General features: G+C 36.7%; 2 protein-coding genes and 1 non-coding gene across 3 annotated transcripts; all 3 read left to right on the forward strand.

Moving 5' to 3' along the window:
• The first annotated feature begins 2,915 nt into the window (after positions 1-2,915).
• On the forward strand, positions 2,916-7,627 carry LOC144642282 (uncharacterized). Its single transcript, XM_078501257.1, has 4 exons — positions 2,916-2,997; positions 5,236-5,700; positions 6,416-6,658; positions 6,962-7,627. Exons 1-4 carry the CDS (start codon positions 2,916-2,918, stop codon positions 7,525-7,527), a joined length of 1,356 nt encoding a protein of 451 aa, XP_078357383.1. The 3' UTR covers positions 7,528-7,627.
• A 327-nt stretch (positions 7,628-7,954) lies between these two features.
• Positions 7,955-19,151, forward strand: LOC144644032 (adhesion G protein-coupled receptor L3-like). Its single transcript, XM_078503435.1, has 19 exons — positions 7,955-8,572; positions 9,081-9,224; positions 9,422-9,486; positions 9,683-9,745; positions 9,855-9,972; positions 10,362-10,505; positions 11,170-11,227; positions 11,689-11,788; positions 12,991-13,037; positions 13,337-13,460; positions 13,916-14,019; positions 14,800-14,911; positions 15,933-16,086; positions 16,296-16,362; positions 16,476-16,542; positions 16,836-16,912; positions 17,281-17,407; positions 17,740-17,781; positions 18,064-19,151. The coding sequence occupies exons 1-19, from the start codon at positions 8,491-8,493 to the stop codon at positions 18,226-18,228; spliced, it is 1,860 nt and encodes a 619-aa protein (XP_078359561.1). The 5' UTR covers positions 7,955-8,490; the 3' UTR covers positions 18,229-19,151.
• Positions 12,103-12,175, forward strand: Trnal-uag (transfer RNA leucine (anticodon UAG)). Its single transcript has one exon. It is a non-coding gene; the product is annotated as a tRNA-Leu (tRNA).
• Positions 19,152-20,123: the final 972 nt, after the last annotated feature.

Here is a 20,123-nt window from a genome sequence, read left to right on the forward strand (position 1 = left end):
TGACATCATATGCCTTTTGTATCAACACTGGAAAAGAGCTAGTTTAGATTTCATGTCGACATAAGCTAGCGCTTTCATACTGCAATGAAATTCCAAAAGCACATCTTAAAGGCATAATTAAAAATTTGCGTGTAACTGACTTAATCTTTAAAATCGCTACTTACTGTCTGCGATTAGTGTGGGTTTGTCTAATATATTTATTTTTTACAGTTATCGCATAAAGCAATATTTTTTTAACAAATTTGGCGAAGTAATACACGGTGATTCCGGTTAAATACTAAACGCCTCTTGACGCTGAAGAGTTTGTTTTTCTATCGCAAATTGTATTCATGAGAAAAAGCTCTGGAAACGCTCTGTTTATTTTTTCAAGATTATTTACATTTGATATCGAGCATCATGTGTAATTTTATTATGTTTTACATTTATTGGCCTCCAAATTTTAGTCGTTACCCTTTCAGTAATTTCAGTTACCAAAGTGTGATCATCAGCAAAATGCGATCAGTATCGAGGCTAGCTGATGACGTGATAAAAATTATCAAAACCCGTGCAGTGCAACATGATTCCCTGCAATTATTTTCCATTTATTTTAACATCCACTCTGTTTATAACCTCTGTTCAAACAGCCTAAAAGACAGATTGACTTTCTTTCCATCGCAAACCTCACAAGTCCTCAGGGTACTTGCAAGACAAAGAAACATTTTAATGCGTAAACCAGCTCTATTTTTTAAAGTAAAATAATAATTGGCCGTAACCATGGGATTCTGATGACATACTGAGCTATAATGTCAGTTTTTGACGTTGTTGATATTTCTGCTGGGACGTGCAAAATTAAACAGGCTGTTGACGACGAGCATTATGGTTTTAAAGATCATTTCAGATATTGAAACGTGCTACCCAGGAGGTATAAAGAGAATAAGCGTCGTCATGGTGCGAACTCAGTGATTCTATACAAATAAAAATGCAAACGAATTTGCCTCTTTTTAATGCCTAAATCTAAATCATTGCAATTTTATACCACTTAATCGTTGCCCAGGGAAATTATAGATTTGAGGTTACTAATGCAAAGAAAAGTAACTTTTTAACTAAAAGACACGGCCTTGGATCACTCAGATTTTCAAATCTGCTGAGCTACAATGACGAATTTTTTTAGGAAACTTGCTCAGCGGTCAATCTCCCTTGACTGTAAACACGACTAAATTGAATATATGATAGCTAAACTATCTTCAACGAAATATTAAACAGATAAATCGGCGCAAAAGATTAAGACGATCGAACAACCTAGTAGGCTGCTTGCTCTGATAAATCGAAGAAATGATTTAAATTTTGGATTCAGTGTAACGAAAAAGTTCACAATGAGTAATTTTTATTCAGACAGCTGAAAACAGGCTAATCATGTTTATATGCCGGAACGGCATGTTTTTAGTTTACATGTACGGTTAGACCATATTGTTACCATATTTTAAAATTCAACATGAATGATCCCCAATTCTGAAAATACGTAGAGCGACAATTAAGTAGTCGAATAGTTCCATAGACTGTGGACTAGCAACAATATTACGTTATTTCCTCAAAAGAAATTACAGACAGAATTACACAATTAAAGAGAGCTTCTTCTTCAATACTATTTGAAATTTTTAATTATCCTGAATTTTGACATTTGGCTTGATTTGTTTCGGTTTGATTTTGTTTTTATTGTATTTATTGCGCTGCCGATGTCCACAGTTCTCCTGGTGATTCAGTGCTATTTATCGTTATCTTCTTTAAATTAAGGCGTGTAAAAAGATAGAATGAAATTCAAGCAAATGAGAACGATAACAAGAAAGAAACGAACACATACAAGCCATCTAAAACTGGTTTACTGTACTTTATCAAAAATAAGATCCTTAATTTCAAAACGATCGGTAATAAATTCACTACATGCCCGTGGGGTCGTGTACTAACTAAGCAGCAGTCTTCAACCTTCGATAGGCTTGCTAAAGCAACGTTTAACTCTGATTTCGTATACTTCACATTCCTGTCTCTGATGTCTCCCCAAACCCCTCAAGCAATGTTGATATCCTTATAATGACCAAACAGGTGCATTCTGTAGGTTATAAAAACATTATAAGGAAAAAAGAGGCCACTGACACGAATACGAATATCATTACAGGCCAATTTGCGGTGGGTCAAAAGATTCTTATTCAGCATCGTCTTTTACCCTTTACTCAATTTCAGATCATGCCAAGTTTTCTCTTTTTTTTTCCTTTGGAGACCTCTTACCGGAAAATAATGAAATCGTGCGTAGCTGCCGGAAAAAATATCTAAAGAAACTTTCACCAGTGTCCTCACATCTGATTAACTAAATCATAATCAAATGCGTTGAGAATTGGATCAGCGTTCACAAAACGTCTAATGAGCCGACAGAAACTAAATTAAATTAAGTTAAATTAAATTAAAGCCCTTGAGAACCTTGAGCATCGAGGCTGCCGCCCCGCTGTCGCATTTCTTTGTCTTTTCTGTTCAATCATAAGCTTTAAAAGTTCTCCTTTGATTTGTGAACAAAGTGATACAATCGCCTAGCCCAGTAAAATCTAAAAACGCTTACAATTTAAAAAATACGTACATGGTATATTCTTTCGATGTTTTCTTTCATAACTGTTAAAAGAAGGGTCTCCGAACACGTCCATTTAACCCATGAACAGTATAATTGTGTGTAATGTAAATTGTACGAAACCACAACATTTCGAAGTAGCGAACGAGATTTTAGTTTTCAAATTAAAAATAAAAATATTTTGATGTAATCTCGAGTGGCTATTTCCCTGGCAGGTTTAAGTGCTATCTGCCCAAATTGACTTTCAATATAAATATTTATTGGACTGCACAATTGAAGTCGGCAGGAAGTTTTTTGTCGTCCATACAGTATCTTGTTGTTCGCCATGAAACTTGAAGTATACGTATTTGCAATAGTGTTGTTTCTTGCTTATGGACCATCCTCTTCGGATGTGAAATTTGGTAAAGGTGAGTAAACTCTCCCTTTATTGAAATTGTTAATCCCCAATATTAGAGATAGGATTCGGTTTTTATGTCTCAGTATGTTGGCTTTTTCAATTGAATGATACAATGTTGTGACTCAGTTTATTTTTATTTTTGATAAATAGTTTCAGAGAGGACATTGTCTAAAGCTTTTTTTTTCTATTTTTAAAAACCTTTTATATTTTAGCTAAGCTATACTCTAATTGACCTAAATTTCAGTATTTTAGTGCGAGTTTCTATCATATTATTGAATGTTCTATCTTCTTGTATGATTTGCAAGAAAATAATGTATCTAGGTTTTATAAGTGAACGAAAATGATTCAGTGTTTTCTGAAAAGTCAGTTATTAGTTAAAATGCTATGAATTTTTTTTTCAGAGAATACACTTTTGATAATTTAAATATCAGAAATCCTCATTACTATAAAACGAATAGAAAAAATGTATTGTGGTCTACCAAGAATCGCGGCACGCGCGCAGCCTTTTGAGTTCATCAAAAGGAAAAATAATTCTTCAAAACGATTTTTAATAATACTTTTAAATGCATTGAAAAACGGAAAATATGCATTATTACTATATAATAAAAATGGCAGCAACGTGTATAGCAAGTTTATTCTGTTTGTACGACAGGAATATTTAACCAGCGGATAAATGTTTGAGTCCCCTGTGGTTTATGCTCGCATTAATTACGAATATTATTTTCAAACTCATCCAGAACCTGAGAATAATTGCCTCATCTTTATTTCTTGGAAGTGAAGTGATTTTCGCAACCATTTTTTGGAGTTTATGCTTTATCATTGGATCAACAACGACTTTAATGGCATTTTAAAGAAAATTTTAAAGAAACTGATCGATTCAGCATTTTTTGAAAGATTCGAAGATGAAAATACTATAACAGTGAAAATAATTATTTCGTCAATGATTTATTTTAGAACACTGAATTTATATCATGAAGGAGTACCAAACACATTAAAATTTCGGTTATACTTTCAACGATGCAGAGTCAATACAATACCAAATTCATGCTCCCCTAGTCTGCTAGTGGGGCTTTTCAGTTGAATCAGCGCAAATATAATAACATGAAAACAACGACTACCACGATCAGCGCATTACGGCCCATTTCAATATATATACAAATTTTCCTCCAGTAGTATTTTTATGGCACAGGTCAACAACATAAACAACAACATCTCTTAAAAAGTGTCCGTGCTATTTACATTGACACGAGGCTGAGCGAATAGTCAACGGGGAGCCGAGTTGACACGCCAAGATAACGAGGGAGAGAGGGAACAGAGCAACCAAACCACAATATGCTAGCCAGAAAAGGAAAACGCCCTATAAAGAGAATGCGCGCGAGCGACGAAAGATATGGGAGAACCAATCGAGCGGAAGAACACGACTGAGTTTCTACTAAAATTGGTTAGACGTATTCTACTGATAACGGTACGGCCCGTCGAAATGTGAGAGTTCTTATTATCACAATTTATCAGAATGTCGCACGAAGAAGTTAAGTTTTAACAAACGTTTGCACTCAGACGAAGACTGAAAACGTCCTTGATGTAGCAGATTTTAGCTTATTTAGTATTATTAACATCTATGATTTATCTCCTCCGACATATCATACATATCGTCAATTCCTCTGTTATGTACTATATGATTGATTTCATGCATTATTTACTTATACACGATATAAAAATTCACTCCTTATTTTCTTTGAAAAAATTTTATAGTATTTAAAAACATTTTAGAAAAATAATACTTATTATTCGCAAAAAGAATCAGATCATTGCAGAGGAAAACAATGAGCTTAGTTAAGTCTTTAAAAAAGCTTTCCTCTCAAAGTATTAATTTGTTTACCTGTATAATATGTTTATGTTTTTGACCCAGACAAGAATCCTCCTCGGCCAATTAGATGCCAAAACTAATCCTTCTTTAGTCCCCGAGCAACCCTGATTTTTCAAACCTGTAACAGGCTGGCAGAATCCTGGTATCATTTACAGTCCTTCGTTTTGATTGACATCATAGTCACTCTTAGTGTTGCAGTGTAAGAATTTAGACTGATCAAACACCAGCCGCATATCATGGGGAACTTATCGTTTCGCGTGCATGTTAATATTTATCCTTAGGATCGAAATAAACCTCATCTGTGAGGTTACCGACTGCATTATAATGATATAACGGCTGCCGATCGGATTTGTAACGATTCCATAATCGGATAAAGGAAAGCTCGAAGTCAATTTGTCTATGTTCAGTCAGAGTATGCTTATACCTATAATAATTTACTTCGCCTTGTGATTTTGTGTAGATGGGAAAAGGGCGCTAATAGAGCATATCTTCTTCCGAACTCGACAATTTTTTCCGTTCCTAATGGTACATATCGTCTGAGAGTGCTCGCCATTGGAGCGGGCGGCGGTGGTTGCGGAGGAATTAAGCATGGAATCGGTAAGAGCGGTGCACCGGCGGTGAACATTATACATGTTACCGGCCCAAAGACTGTGAATGTATCAATAGGCAGAGGAGGACTGGGAGAAAAAGGTCACAGTGTAGAATCCGTTTCTAATGGACTATCGTCACGGTTTGGCAAATACGTAACTGCTCTTGGAGGTCGTGGATGCACTAGGGAAGATTTGGCCAATTCTCTAGTAGGGGTCAGAGGAATAAGACATCTGCGGTTAAGCAAGATAACTAGAGGTAATATATCTATTTCTGTATATTTTGCTACCTTCAATTCTATATTTTATTGCCTATAGGTGGGAACAGAACTCCATTTAGTTTAATCAATATTTGTCCCGTGAAGGGAAACCACACCAGATATAATTAAACGAATGTTACAGCAAGGATAATCTATAATTTTCCCTCAAGTACCTTTCCTACTTTCATGGCGAGGCGATATTATCTTTTCCATACCCTTAAAAATGTTCGTTTGTGGGACTACTGAACGACTAAACTAACCAAGCTGAGGAAAATCCACTACCAACCTTATGAAAATTGTTAATGATCTCTTTCAAAAGAAGACGTTTGGGACATTTATCTAAGCTTTGTTTTGTCGTTATGCTCAGTCTCCCTTTCCGGCATTCGCTGCACCTCAATGTCTTACTAATGTACACTTAAAAGTGCATTAAATCGTAGCTTTTGGTAAACTGAGCTAACTATTTACAAATTATTATGGTAAGAGAGAGCTTTAAAAATGTTGTAAAAAGCCTAGGTTGTCGTTGTTATTGATGCTGTTGTTGTTGTTGTTGTTGTTGTTGTTGTTAATGTTGTGTTGTTGTTTATGTTGTTGCAGCTGTTGGTGTTGTTGTTGTTAATAATGTTGTTGTTGTTGTTGTTGCTGTTGTTGTTGAACTGCACTTGTGCAACTTTTCCTGTCCATCCATAGAAAGATAACATCCTGTTTCTATTCCAGGTTCAAATGGCATGGACTTTGCTCTCCCGACCTCCACTGTACGAGGAGGAGAGGGAGGGATTCTCGTCAACGGTTCTGGGCCATTTGGTGAATTTGGCGGAGGTAACATCTCCGCTGCAGGAGGAGCTGGTTATGGGGCAGGAGGTGGAGCAGGAGGAGCTGTTTACTTAAACAGTGGACCGCTGATTTATTCCGGAGGAAAGGGTGCTGATGGTGTTGTCTACGTTGAAATGGTCGATTCGGGTGCGTTAATTACATAGTTGTATGATTTAGAATTGTTTCAGTCACGACAGGTTCTCTAGGCCGTTTTATTACCAAACAGCGAAAATAAACCCAAAAGACCTCTATAGGAAAGGTAGAAAAATATGATGAAATTTAAAATACACCTGATTTTATCAGCATTAACCTAATGATCGTGAAAAACAGTGGTTTTTTTAATAGATCGATCTAAGACTCCACCTCAGTGTTTGTTTAGTTACCCATTTGTATGTTTTTCTTCATTTGTTTTGTTGTTTGTTTGTTTATAATTTCCTTTTTCTCTTGCAGTTTGTTTACGCCCAGTTGACATCATCTTTGCAGTCGAGGCGCGGGATTCCCCAAGTGAATACGAACTGCAATTAAAATATATACAGGACATCATCGGGCATTTCCAAATATCTCACGACCATACACGCATTGCGTTGATCAGTTTCGGAAGTGAAGTGCATCTCAAGTTTGGATTCAACGACTTCACGGACTCTCATAGCCTTCTGAAAGGGCTTTTTAACATCAAGAACGACTTAAATGCGAGTAAAGAAGTGCAATTTTCCAGCGTTTATACGACTGCTCTGATAGCATTTTCTGAGAGTAGATCATCTTCCAAGGCATTAGTTTTGTTAACGTTTGCTCAAAACGTTACGCAAAGCAATTTTATGCAGACCTTATTACGTAATACCAAGAATCAAGGAATTTCGGTATCGGTGGTTGCAATGGGAAACAAGACCAGCAAATTAGGTCTTGTTAGTCTGGTTGAGCACGAACATAACCTATTTACTGGAAGCACGACTGATCCGGTAAATGTAGATGTTCCCTGGATTGTTGACTCTATTTGTCAAGGTATGTGTTTAGCATAACTAGAACCAGTCCTGAGAAAACATTATAATTACGATTTAACATTATGTATAACGCATAACTTAAATGGTACCATTCATGTTAATATAAAGCACATAACAGGTTAACAAAATACAAAAGGTTGGGTTGATTAATGGTTTTTACGAAATTGTTTTGGACACCGGTACGAGGGGAGGGCGTATCCTAACACCTTTCCCTACCTCACCCCCCGCCCCGCCCCCCCCCCCCCCCCCACTCCTTAAAACAAGTCACGAGTCATTACATGAAAACGTCAGTCTAACTTTCGGAAGGGCTCGTGATCAATGGTTGTAGTAACATTCTCACTGTACATATGTCCTCGTCTTACTATTTAAGTTGTGCTTTTAATGGAAAGTAACCACTTTTGTTACGGACGCATGGGTTTAATTAATGAACTTGTACCACAAAAATACTCACGCGCAATCATTTTGGATGAATACTGTTAGATGCAAAGCTGTTTAGTTCTTGTTGATGTTGTTGCCGCTGCTGCTGCTGCTTGGTGGTGGTGCTGGTGCTCATGCTACCGGTGGTGGTGCATTTATGTTTCACAGACATGTTAATACCTACAGCACTTTAATTGACGTTGCTACAAACATACACGTTTTATCATGCTTTTAACCATTATGAGGTCTTTATCTTACTGATTGCACACGAAAGTTTCTGTGACGTCGACGGCTGACCAATAACCCAACGTTTTAACCGACAGTTTGTATCTATCTCTTCCAATCTAAAGTAACACTAGTAGTAGGCAATAGTAAGCATCCGTCAATTATGGAATTGTGCATTGGATGATCTAGAAAACCCTTGGCTTCCGCCGCGAGAAAAATAACGCCTGATCGCAGGTTAGATCTAGACTAGACGCTCCTTTTAAATGAAATATGCCCTATTTATTTTCATAGATTCTGAAACCAAAAGAAACTGTTACCAGCACAGTGGCCACTACCTTGATGTTATCGTCATCTGTGGTGCCACAAAGTTCCAATGAGTCAATCGAACTTATTAGCCTGAAACCTACGCCATCATTTTTTGGTAAGTGAGAAAACATCGTCAGGGAGTTTAATCGATCTGGTAAGTGTTTGCCTTGATGTCGGTAAGAGGAATTTGTTTACGCGTTTTAACAAGGCTGTGATGCCTACTCCAGAAAGAAAAGTCTTGACATTAAGTATTGCCCACCGCCGGTGTTCAGGTATCAATTAATTTTGGAAAATGTCCACATGACAATGAAGAAATTAAACGGTTTTGCTGCATGACTTTGCTGCATGACTTTGCTGCATGACTACAACACATATATTCGAGTAAACCACATGGTGTAGACAGAACAAAACATCTCATAATAGTAGCTTAACAATGTCTGGGTAAGGGTAATAAGGTCAATTATCTAGTCTCTTTCGGGCCTGGACACCCAGCATACATTTCAAAGAAAAATGTATTCGCAATAATCTACATATATCTTTATAAACTGTAAAGTTGTCCAAGATAAACAACAGATAAATATGCCCGGAAAACAAAAAGCAATTCAAATTTTTTTTATTTTCAGATGCATTAAGTTCTAATGATGTTAATGACGGGAGCAGTTTGTCATCATTCACAACTACAGCAAGTGCGACTGTTTCAGGCGGGTCATCAGTCTTCAACAGGGAAATTAATCCTGATCAGCGGACGGTTGATGAACTTGAAAGAGGTAATTGATTTAATTGCAATGATAACTGACATGGGAAAGATTATGGAGACATGAAGAGAAGCTAAATCGATTTATTTCTTCACATATTTAGCTAGGCAATAGCAATAACCTTACAATTCAACATTATGAGTAAAAAAACTGCTCGATGATAGTTCACATTTTTAACAAGGGCTAACCATAGCAATGATTTGTTCCAGATCTGGGTGACGTCCTCAGCTTTGACGTCACTTCAATCAACATAAAGGACATGGCTAAGGTTCAGGTGAGCGAAATGAAAATTGCCTTCGGCATATCTGCGGTAACAAACACTTAACTTCATGTAGTACTAAAACGTACTATAACTAGTTCAAGATTTTTATTGGAGGATAATTAAGTAGATAATTGAGTAGTTGTTAACTTCAAGTATTTATATTTTTTTCATATTTCTGATGTTCTCAGTTTTTTTTTATTACTTGCAGAGCATCGTTATGTTAGTTGGTAGTCTCCTCGAAGAGAGTCATAGAATGCCAAACGCCTCAGAGGTGGGTACCATCTTACATACTGTACAGACATTTAGCTAGTGGTTAATTTTGAATTTTATCTAGTATATCTACGACTATAATTAGCCTGATTTTCTTAAAATCTCGTCAGCGTGGAATTGAATACATGTTAGTGAGAAGAGTTGAAGACGTCGGTCTTGCTGTAGCAGAGCAATTGAAGCCAACAAGTAATGGTTACAAAACGGTGAAACTTTCCTCTGGAAAAGTAGGTAAGTTGGGTAGTGCAGATGTATGTGTTAGTAATAACAAGCTATTTACCACACCACAAAAAGGTTAATTCTTGTTTCTCTATATCGGTTGTTAGATAATAAAGGGTATTTTCCAAGTGGTCCAAATGAACAATTGATACACTCCAATAAGCTTTTTTAGACGTTCAAAAAGGGGCACGCTCGTTTCGTGGTACATCAAAAATTGAACCCCAGACCAGTTTGGGAATTGAACGGATCTGACCAGTACCTCTCAGTTCAATGCATGCACTATTTATTAGGCCAGTAAGCCTTCTGTATAATAATTCCTAGCTTAAATTAAATGTTCAACAATTATAATTTCATTCCTTTACTTCTTGCCGATGTTTGTGTGTTTATTTGTTAATCTCTAGATTTGGCTGTTGCATCTGTAAATCTAACCCAGGTGGAAGAGTTAAGATTTCCAGACATGCTTAGCGGTGATTTTGAGAATAATTCACGCCAGCACTTAAACAGTGTTATTCTTCCTCGGGCAGCCTTCGTTCCAAATGCAACAGGTACAGTTATTCGTGATCATAGTCATTATAAACTGAAAAAGAAGGAAAGTCGTATTAATGTTATAAAGGGAAACCTCGAGCCGTTGGCCCGTACTTGCGTAAACCTGTACGTAAGTCGTTCATACATTGTCTCTATTTTTTTTACACGTACGTAAACGCACGTAAAAAATTACAGCCGCGCCTTTCGTATAAATGTTTTACTTATGATTAAAAGGAAGCAATACAAAACAGCCATGTTACAGTGAAAACTTCATAGTTTGTGGGTCCTTGATAATTTTTATTTGTAGTTCGTCGAATGTAACTTTTAAGATAATATTGAAAAAAAAAACACTTTAAGTGTCAGAGTATTAGCACTGTTGTGCTAACTATGGACACTGTAAATAAGCGAACAAATATTGCAAATAGAAAAGAAATTTGTCAAAAATCCAAACTGGGTGAAAGCTGATTGATATACTTAGCGTGGAGGAGTTGAATTCGGGAGCACCGAATGCAAATCCATCAATTGCCACGGAGGAGCCGAGGACCTCCGAATTACAAATCCAGCGCCCTGACCACTAGATAATAATAAAACACTAACTTTATCGTTTATCTAAAAGTTTTCATTATTAAATTCTAAGTGTTGCCTTCAGGAAAACGTTCGTTTTGACTTTTTTGTTACCAACAGAACTTGGTCAGGTGGTTTGGATGATGTTTGACGCTTTAACAGCCATGAAGGATGCAGCGTGAGTGGGAACATAGTTAATAGAGGGAAATGGCTATGAAGCCCGACAAAGTTCTTTGTGATAGGGTTTTGTTCGCTATTTTTGGGGGTTGAGAATGCACAAAACCTGACAAAATACAATAGGTGGTTACGTGTGTTCATGCAACTGACCAATAAAACTTTGCGATTACGTAACTTATACATAGTATATGAGCGCAAAACAAAAGATGCGCACTTGGCCCCGTTGATTTTCTCCTTTGATGTTTGCCGGGCTTCTTAACCATTTGCCTTTATTAACTACGGTGGGAGGGGGGTTAAATCATTAACGATTTAAAGACATTTTTTAAAGAAAAACTTTAAAATGAAGTTTTTTTGATATAAACGGTAATAATGTAATAGTAAACTATGTGTTCATATAGTATAGTTAACCACATACCAAATCATTGACTGACATCCACAAATTTATTGTAATTTTTTCTATAGCAATCACGTGATCAGAACTCGTATTATGAATATCATTACAAGACCACATCGCAAAAGAAAGTTTGAAAAACCAGTCAGGATGAGTTTTTGGCTTTCAAAGGTAAAACAACTGCTCAGTTTGACATACTAAATTATGATCAACCATTTTTTGTGCGTTTTTAGTAATAATAATAATAATAATAATAATAATAATAATAATAAAAAACTCGGATTTTTTTCCGAGTTCGATGCTATTTAAATCTTATTTAATATCTTTGTTACTCACTTTGGAGGTTGGTTGGTTGCATCTTTGATATGCCTTAATGTGACTGTGTGATACAGTTATGAGTCATATGTGCCAGTCATCATTTGGCTGTGTGACCGCGTGATGCGGTTCCAGTCAAAAGCCCACATTTCACCTTTGCTCACCACAGAGTCCCAGTAGCTCAGTGGTAGAGCATCCGTCCTAGAACACGGAGGGTCGTGGGTTCAAATCCCATCTGGAACTCGGATTTTTTTCCGAGTTCGATGCTATTTAAATCTTAATAATAATAGTAATAATATTAATAATAATAATATTAATAATAATAATAATAATAATAATAATGAATTTATAGAGCGCTATTTTTAGTGCTATCCAATAAAACTAACAAAAGTTAAATTAACTTACTTATAAAATAACTAAGCTGTAAGATAAAAATAAAACTAAGAATCATTAAAACCTTTAAAGGAGAAGTTCACTCCAGAATGGGCATTTATTTTCTTTACGCCAATAAAAAGTTTACACAAAGATATGTTATTTACCAAACTTTCAGCCTCCAACGTGCGCTATAACCCTATGAAATCTTTTCCAAAACTCGACAACTGAACGCCGCCATCTTGGAGCTCGTAATGTATGCATGACGTCAAAGAGCTCAGCCTGAAGTTTGGCGGGAATATTTGAATAGTAAAAACTCCTTGTTTTTTGTATTTCTTGGAGCTCTCTTTGAACAAAATGGAGCTGCACAAACAGGCATTTTGACAAATAAAAGCCACTACAAAGAAACAAGGAGTTTCGAGTATTCAAATGTTCCCACCAAACTTCAGGCTGAGCTCTTTGACGTCACGCATACATTACCAGCTCCAAGATGGCGGCGCTCAGTTGTCGAGTTTTGGGAAAGATTTCGTAGGGTTATAGCGCACTTTGGAGGCTGAAATTTTGGTGAATAACATATTTTCGTATAAACTTTTTATTGGCGAAAAGAAAATAAATGCCCATTCTGGAGTGAACTTCTCTTTAAATGCCAGTGAATGGCTTTACTTATCCTTAACTGTTGTTTATAGGCATCCCTCGACCAAATGAATTGCGTGTTTTGGAATCAGAGTAACCGGTAAGTTACATCTTTATGACATTCATTTATCAAAATTATTTTTAATTCTCAGTTTTTAGTGATAATTTTCTGTAATCTCTAAAGGCATAACATATTTTATTTTAAAATTATTTTACTACATCAACAAATTAAAAAATCATAGGATGAAAAGTATGTGTTATTTTTAAATCAGAATTTCACAATTTTTTTAACCGACATTTACAATATTAGAACAAATCTAAACACTTTTTAATAATCCTACTCCTTGCGCTAGTTAGTTTTGTGGCAACTATACAATAAATTATTTGCTTGGACTATAGAACAAAGCATGGCGTTTGGTCGACAGACGGCTGTCAAGTTGTAAAAAGCAACCACTCCGCCGTCATGTGTCATTGTAATCATCTTACCAGTTTTGCTGTTATCACAAGAGTCACTAAGTATCAGGTAAAAAAGGATATTCAATGTCTTCCTATAAACTGTAGAAAAGCATTGAACTTTGTTTATTTTTTTATTTACTGATTGACTGATTAATCGCTCATCGATCGATTGATTGTTTGATTTGCTTTTTCGTTCGTTCGCTTGTTTGTTTGTTTGTTTGTTTGCTAATTTTAATTTGTATTTATTATCTATTTATTTATTAATTTATTTAGCACACAAGAACTCGCCATTACAAAGGGATTAAATAAATACTAAAGAAAATCAGGGGAATTTAGGACTTAGAGAAACCACAAGCCTTAAATAATTTGTTTAAACGTGATAAGGCTCGTCGAATTGAAAGTGGCGTCGCTGGATCTCGACGTCAACTCTCTTGCAAAGAATCGCATGTGCATTCTTTCTGACTAACTTTAATGACTTCGAAGATCGACAACGTTTTGTTATTTGTCTGTTTATTCTTTTAGCCCAGTAAAGAACACGAACTACCTCTGTCAATTATCACCTGTGTTGGGTGTGGCTTGTCCATCTTAGGATGCCTTCTGACAATCATTACGTACGCATTCTTACCGTAAGTATGCAATCCAGCAATACAGTCAACTCCCACTATAACGGACACCTTCGGGACCACGATTTGGTGTCTGTAATAGAGGAAGTCCGCAGTAGCGGGAGTTATTTTCAGTATTGCTTAATTATTCGCCAGGACTTAAATTAGTATCCGTAATTTCGTGGTGTCCGTAATAGCGAGCTAGGTGTCCGCAAGGCTGGAGTTGACTGTACATAGAAGGGGTAGATATAGCAGCCAACCCTGTTGCATTTGCCATAGCTGTATAAAAAAAAAGAAGATTATGACTGAAGTTTTTCATAAGGGAATCTGCATGTCAAGCAGTTTCCGTGGGGGAACTTTGGTATAGTCCTTTAATTGAAAAGAAATATATATCCTTTAAAATGTGATTATTTTCATAGAAATCTGGTTTATGGAGCAAAAGCAATATGAAACAAGGAAAACCTGTCGTGAGAAGCGATCTTGGGTATTTTTGCTTAATTGAAAAGGATAATATCCTTCAAAATGTGCTTCTTTTCATAGAAATCTGATTTATGGGAAAAGTTGACGTGAAAAGCGATCTTGGGTGTTTTTGCTTAAAAAGCCTGATTATAAACTGTGTACGATGTTCGAACCATAGTTAACGCCAAGGAAAAAACAGACAAACTTTCGATTTCTGTTCATTGTTAATTGTAACTTAAAGTTTAGAATTAGGAAATAAAAAAATTAGAAAATTAAACTGTACAGTTTAAAACGGTATATGTTTGGCTCCAAAGCCACATTCTTTCCAAATTTTGTCTTTTGCAGAAGCCTTCGATCGCAGAGAATTATTATTCACATGAATTTGGTGACTGCTGTCTTACTCGCCCAAGTCTTGTTTCTTGTGGCAGTGTTTGGAGTGAGACCAGAGACATCACAGGTAATCCTGATCAAGTCTGATACAGTTAACATAAACTGGCATTCAGTTATGATGTATACAGGTGTATCACAAGGGAAATTCTTGTTCCATTCCTTATAAACTTTACACTCTTTAAACATTAAGCTTAAAATGTAAACTTTTAAACTTTGCTACAACCGTGGGACTCTTTTCTGCGTTCCTTTTCATTTATAATAAAACTGCACAAATTGTTACTAACAATTCATCAACATTCTAAATACAGTCGAAGCTCTCATAAGCGGACACCCTCGGGACGCGAAAAAAGTGTACGCAACTGGAGCTGGCCGCTTACGAGAATGGTTCTTGTGAGCGGCCACTAGAGGTGTAGGGGATAGATGGCCGCTTACGGGAGCTGCCCAGCTAACATAATGGTAATATGCATGTTAGTGGTGTTTCGAAATGTAACCGGACGTGGATGACGACAAAACAAACACTGAAATATGGTACTGTAATTACAGTAAAATCATTGTGTGACGAACGGCGATGTGAAGTTGATTGATTAATACAAGATACAGAGGTTTTTTATATGATTTTCTTTGCGGTGTACGCTGACGGGAGCTTAAAAACAAAGAAAAAGTCTATGTGGTAATCTCGGAAAGTGTCCGCGGCCGCTTACGGGAATGTCCGATTACGAGAATGTAAAAATACAGAGTTTGTATGGGAGTAAAAACGGGGTTTCTAACAAGGTGGCCGTAAGTAGAGCTGTCCGCTTACGAGAGTGTCCGTTAAGAGAGCTTCGACTGTAATGTATTGTAAATTTGTTCTTAGTAGGGTACTGTATAGTTTATTGTCAGTAGAACATAAGTGGCACACATAGCCTGAAAGTAGTTGGTTTTTGTTGCTAAAATCCTACGCGCGACAGGAGAATTTAAAATTTTCTCAGTGAGAGGAAAAAACTTTGTCAATACTGTTTTCCATTTTTAATCATTCTTTTATTTTATTATAGGCGATTGAATAGTGATTTTCGAATTTTCAGTTATTTGAACTGCTTTGCCTGTTGTAGGTGGCTTGCTACGCAGTTGCAGTTGGCCTCTTTTTCTTCTTCTTGTGTGTATTTTCATGGATGCTAGCTGAAGGACTCCATATTTACTTCATGGTGGTCAGAGTCTTCGATTCGGGAAGAGGAAGGAAGCTTTACTACCTGCTTATAGGATGGGGTAAGGAAGTAAATTTTGTGCATAATTTTTGGGTACTTTTTTCTCTGTTTTAGATGTTTGTTGCTGGTAATTCTTAACGAAAAAGTCGAGGAATATAGTTTGTCGGGTTCCCTGTAACCGTTTTAAACCACAATGATTACAGTGTATATGCTGCAATATTATACTCCACAATAAGCTGTTTAATAATGAATATTTTCGTTTTCCCCAAGGTTTCCCATTGACTGTCACTGCCATCGTCGTTGCGATCTTTCAAACCAGGCTTCTCTCTAAAGAAATGTAAGTTCAAGTGTAATAAAGTGTAATCATTAGAAAGTCAATCCTGGTAATTGACTCAAATGGCGTGTTATCACTCTGTAATGATATAAAACGCACTCTTTTTGTTTTCACAGTTGCTGGTTGTCAGTTGAGACTGGAGCTATTTGGAGCTTCGTTGGCCCTGCAATCTTTGTCATGACGGTATTGTATATTTATACTAGCGTTTTTCCTGCCACCATCCCCTGTCCATACTGTAAACGTCCCTCTAGGGCGCGAGGATTGGACTAACAAGCCAGCTGCGCAACCACGCCAGAAGAGCCCCCACCACCCGACCCCTAGATGACTAGATGGTCTTTGTCGACCCTCGACGGACGAACAACAGCTTATACTAAAATATATTAGACATTACTGCCTAGAAATTAACAAGAATCCAATTCGCTATGTTTACGGCCGTATGTGCTTATCTGTGCCGTTCCTATCTTTTTTCTTTTCAGGTTAATCTTAGCATACTTATAATGGTAATGAGAGTAACTTCCAAAATGCTGAATGAAGATTCGCCATCCAACGTTAGGTAATTGCATAAGTGAAATAAAAAATAAACAAGTAAATAGATAAAGATTGTCAGTACCGGAAACTCTTTTTTCTTCAATAGATCTTGTTTTGTTGTTTGTCTGTCTGTCTGTCTGTCTGTCTTCTGTCTGTCTGTCTGTCTGTCTGTCTGTCTGTCTGAGTGTCTGTCTGTTTGTTTGTTTGTTTGCTTAGTTGTCTGTTTAATTTTTGCCTTATTTCTCATCTATTGATTTTTATTAAGTAGATTACACAAATTCAGTGCCATTAGCTTTAAAATAATTGCACGCTCGTGTCTAGAGTTAATACATTAGCTAACACTTCACGGAAATACTTTACGATTGATTTATTGCTATTCTTCGATAATTTTAGGTCTTTGGCGAAAGCTTTTGTCACTCTTCTTCCAATCCTGGGTCTGACGTGGGTTTTTGGTCTGCTCGCCGTTAACAACAGTTCTGTTGTATTTGAGTATCTTTTTGCGATATTTAATTCCTTACAGGTAAGTCGTGTGCCTACAAATCCTGCAAATGTAATTAATAACACTACAATAACTATAAAAACATTAACACAATCGACTTGATTTAAAGGCCTAAAGATAAATTAGCCGGTACAGTTTCCATGTTGGTTTGTTTGTTTGTTTGTCTGTTTGTCTGTTTGCTAGTTTTTAGAAGTTTACTCGCACAGAATAGTATATAGTGAGGGGATAAAAGCGAAGTGCTCGTGAATGTACTGCAATAAGTTTATCTATAGACAAACTTTCAACTACTTTTGTCTTCTCTGTATTTTTTATTTCATATTCAACATTTACTTATTTTTTTTTTTTTTTGCTAGGGCTTTCTCATCTTTCTCTTCTACTGCTTAAAGAATACAGAGGTAAATAACACAACGTAGGCCTTAGGCATGTTTGATCTGTTTTTAGTTTTTTTTTTTATTTTCTTTCACTGTTTTTTTTTTTTCGTTTCTTAATTCCTACGTTAGTTTTTTTCGCTTGTTTGTTTGTTTGTTTGTTTGGTAGGTTGGTTGTCTGATTGTTTGGTTTTTTGTTTGTTCATATGTTTTTCTAGCAAGATCTCATAAACACGTATAATCCACTGTTTCTGAGACTGAGTAGATAGCGAACCTTACTACGTTGACGCCTTGCTTGTATTATTTTAGGTCAGAAGAGAATTTAAAAGGAAACTGCACAATCTTGAGGCACAAAGACGTCCGAACACTTCTTCAACCACGCCAAGGAATCCACCACAGGAAATTAAAGGCGTTTACTGTGATACACAGCAAGACAAGATACCAAAAGAGCTAAGCTTTGATACAAAACTGTAAAGGATTGGCTGGATTGACTTAAAATGACACCATTCCCTACGTAACCGCCTTTCTTCAAAGACAGTTCGGTCCTTGCCATTTACTTGGAATTGCCTTAAAAAGTTTCACACCTTTGTTTGGCCGAAGCCACATTTTCAAAGAATAAAACGGAGTCGAGGGAATACACATTCCTAAGCCAGCGCAAAAAAGAAGATGGCAGCAGCCAAACTATGTATGCTCGATTTCCAGCCGTTTTTGGAGACTGGTGTGTCATCCTCCGGGGCAAGGAACCCCGGCGGGTTCACAAAACAACTGGAAAACAAGCCTACAGCCGAAGTAAATACTAAGGAAACTTATACGGTAGTTCAGCAATTTCCTGGACATTTCGCTAAAAACGAGAAAAGGCAACATCTGGGAAACCATTTTTTAAAAATTACTTTTCTTCGATACATTTTTCTTACCACTCCTTCCAGAACAACCGGTCAGTTTCTTAATGCAAATTCCAAACTCCCACGGCAGTTGACGCTCCCTGCTTTACATCTCCATCAGTTGCAAAAAAAATTCTACTGTGACCATGGTTATAAAATCAGTGTATTGACATAGTCAAATAATTATAATATTTATTGGAATCCCACATATCTATAAATATAGCCACTGAAATAATCATGTCAATTAGTTCCTGCATGATTATGAATCTATCTGAACAAGAGTACTGTTGCCTTGTATAAACCGGGGTCTGCTGTAAAAAGATTGAAATAGTTAGTAGCTAATATCTTCTTCGAAGTTGCCATTTTAAAGGGGCTATGTCACGCAGTTTTAGGCAATTTCGGCACTGACCAACTGGTCATAGAATTAACTGAAATATCACAATAACCGGGCTTAAAACTGTAGAAGAACTAAAAAAAAAAAACAGGAAGGCCAAAAAGGGGCATGGATGGGCAAAATTCGAGAAGATTAAAACGGATTGCGTTCGCATAAACTTGAAAAACGTCAGCCCGACATTTTTCAAGTTTATCTTAATTTATATGAAATTGAAAGTGTCATTTACAATGCTCGAAAATCATCCTTGTTTGTTATGTGACCGTGATTTTGCCAATAAAAGACTTTTGCTCTGCCAGTTTGAAGTTTAGAGCTTTTAATTAACGAAAATTAATAAAATGACCTTAAATACCGTGATCTAGCCCCTTTAAGGCCTGCACGTTTACAAATAAAGTATTAAATGTATAAAATAATATCAGTCCCTATACAATAGCCAGCCTGCTAGCAGGCTCCCCGGATCCCGCGAAAGTAATGCACGACGTCACGGCCGGGTCGTCAAACAGCACGCGGCAACTCGCAAAGAGGTCGGCTTCCACGATCAAATAATTACTTGGAAGCAACTACAGCATTTTAAAGCACAATTTGAATAAAGTTTGATTTTCTTTGTCTTCTTTTGTTGTCTTGTTAACATGCGCTATTCTTATAAAGCAAACCATTTATGGAAATACCCCGGCTCTCAAATGATACCCAAGCCAGCCAACACCCCCGAAATAGCCCCACATTCACAATGAAATACCTTTTTAACAATAATGAGTAGGCCTGTTACATCCGACTAATTACACCGGTTATATAAAAGCCGACCGGCGGCGGTACTACTTTGACTAATTATGGGCGGCATGGTACGAGCCGGAACAATGCTTAGTCGGTCCATTACTAAAGTGCGAATTATGATCGAAATAATAGAAAATTATAAATAAAATGAACTGCTGGCAGCCCAAAAAAGAGGTCGTTAAGAATTAGCTAACATGGCATGGCATAAATAAGCCAAAAAATTAAAGATCTCGACGCATGTAGGTGTCTGACAGTGGATTGCATGTGTACGCATGTGCTATCCACTCCACTCGAACAGTCAAGCGTTTTGCAAACCACAACTCCCG

This window comes from Oculina patagonica, chromosome 2 (assembly GCF_052425735.1).
Source record: "Oculina patagonica isolate OP01 chromosome 2, crgOcupat, whole genome shotgun sequence".
Classification (NCBI taxonomy): Eukaryota; Metazoa; Cnidaria; class Anthozoa; order Scleractinia; family Oculinidae; genus Oculina; species Oculina patagonica.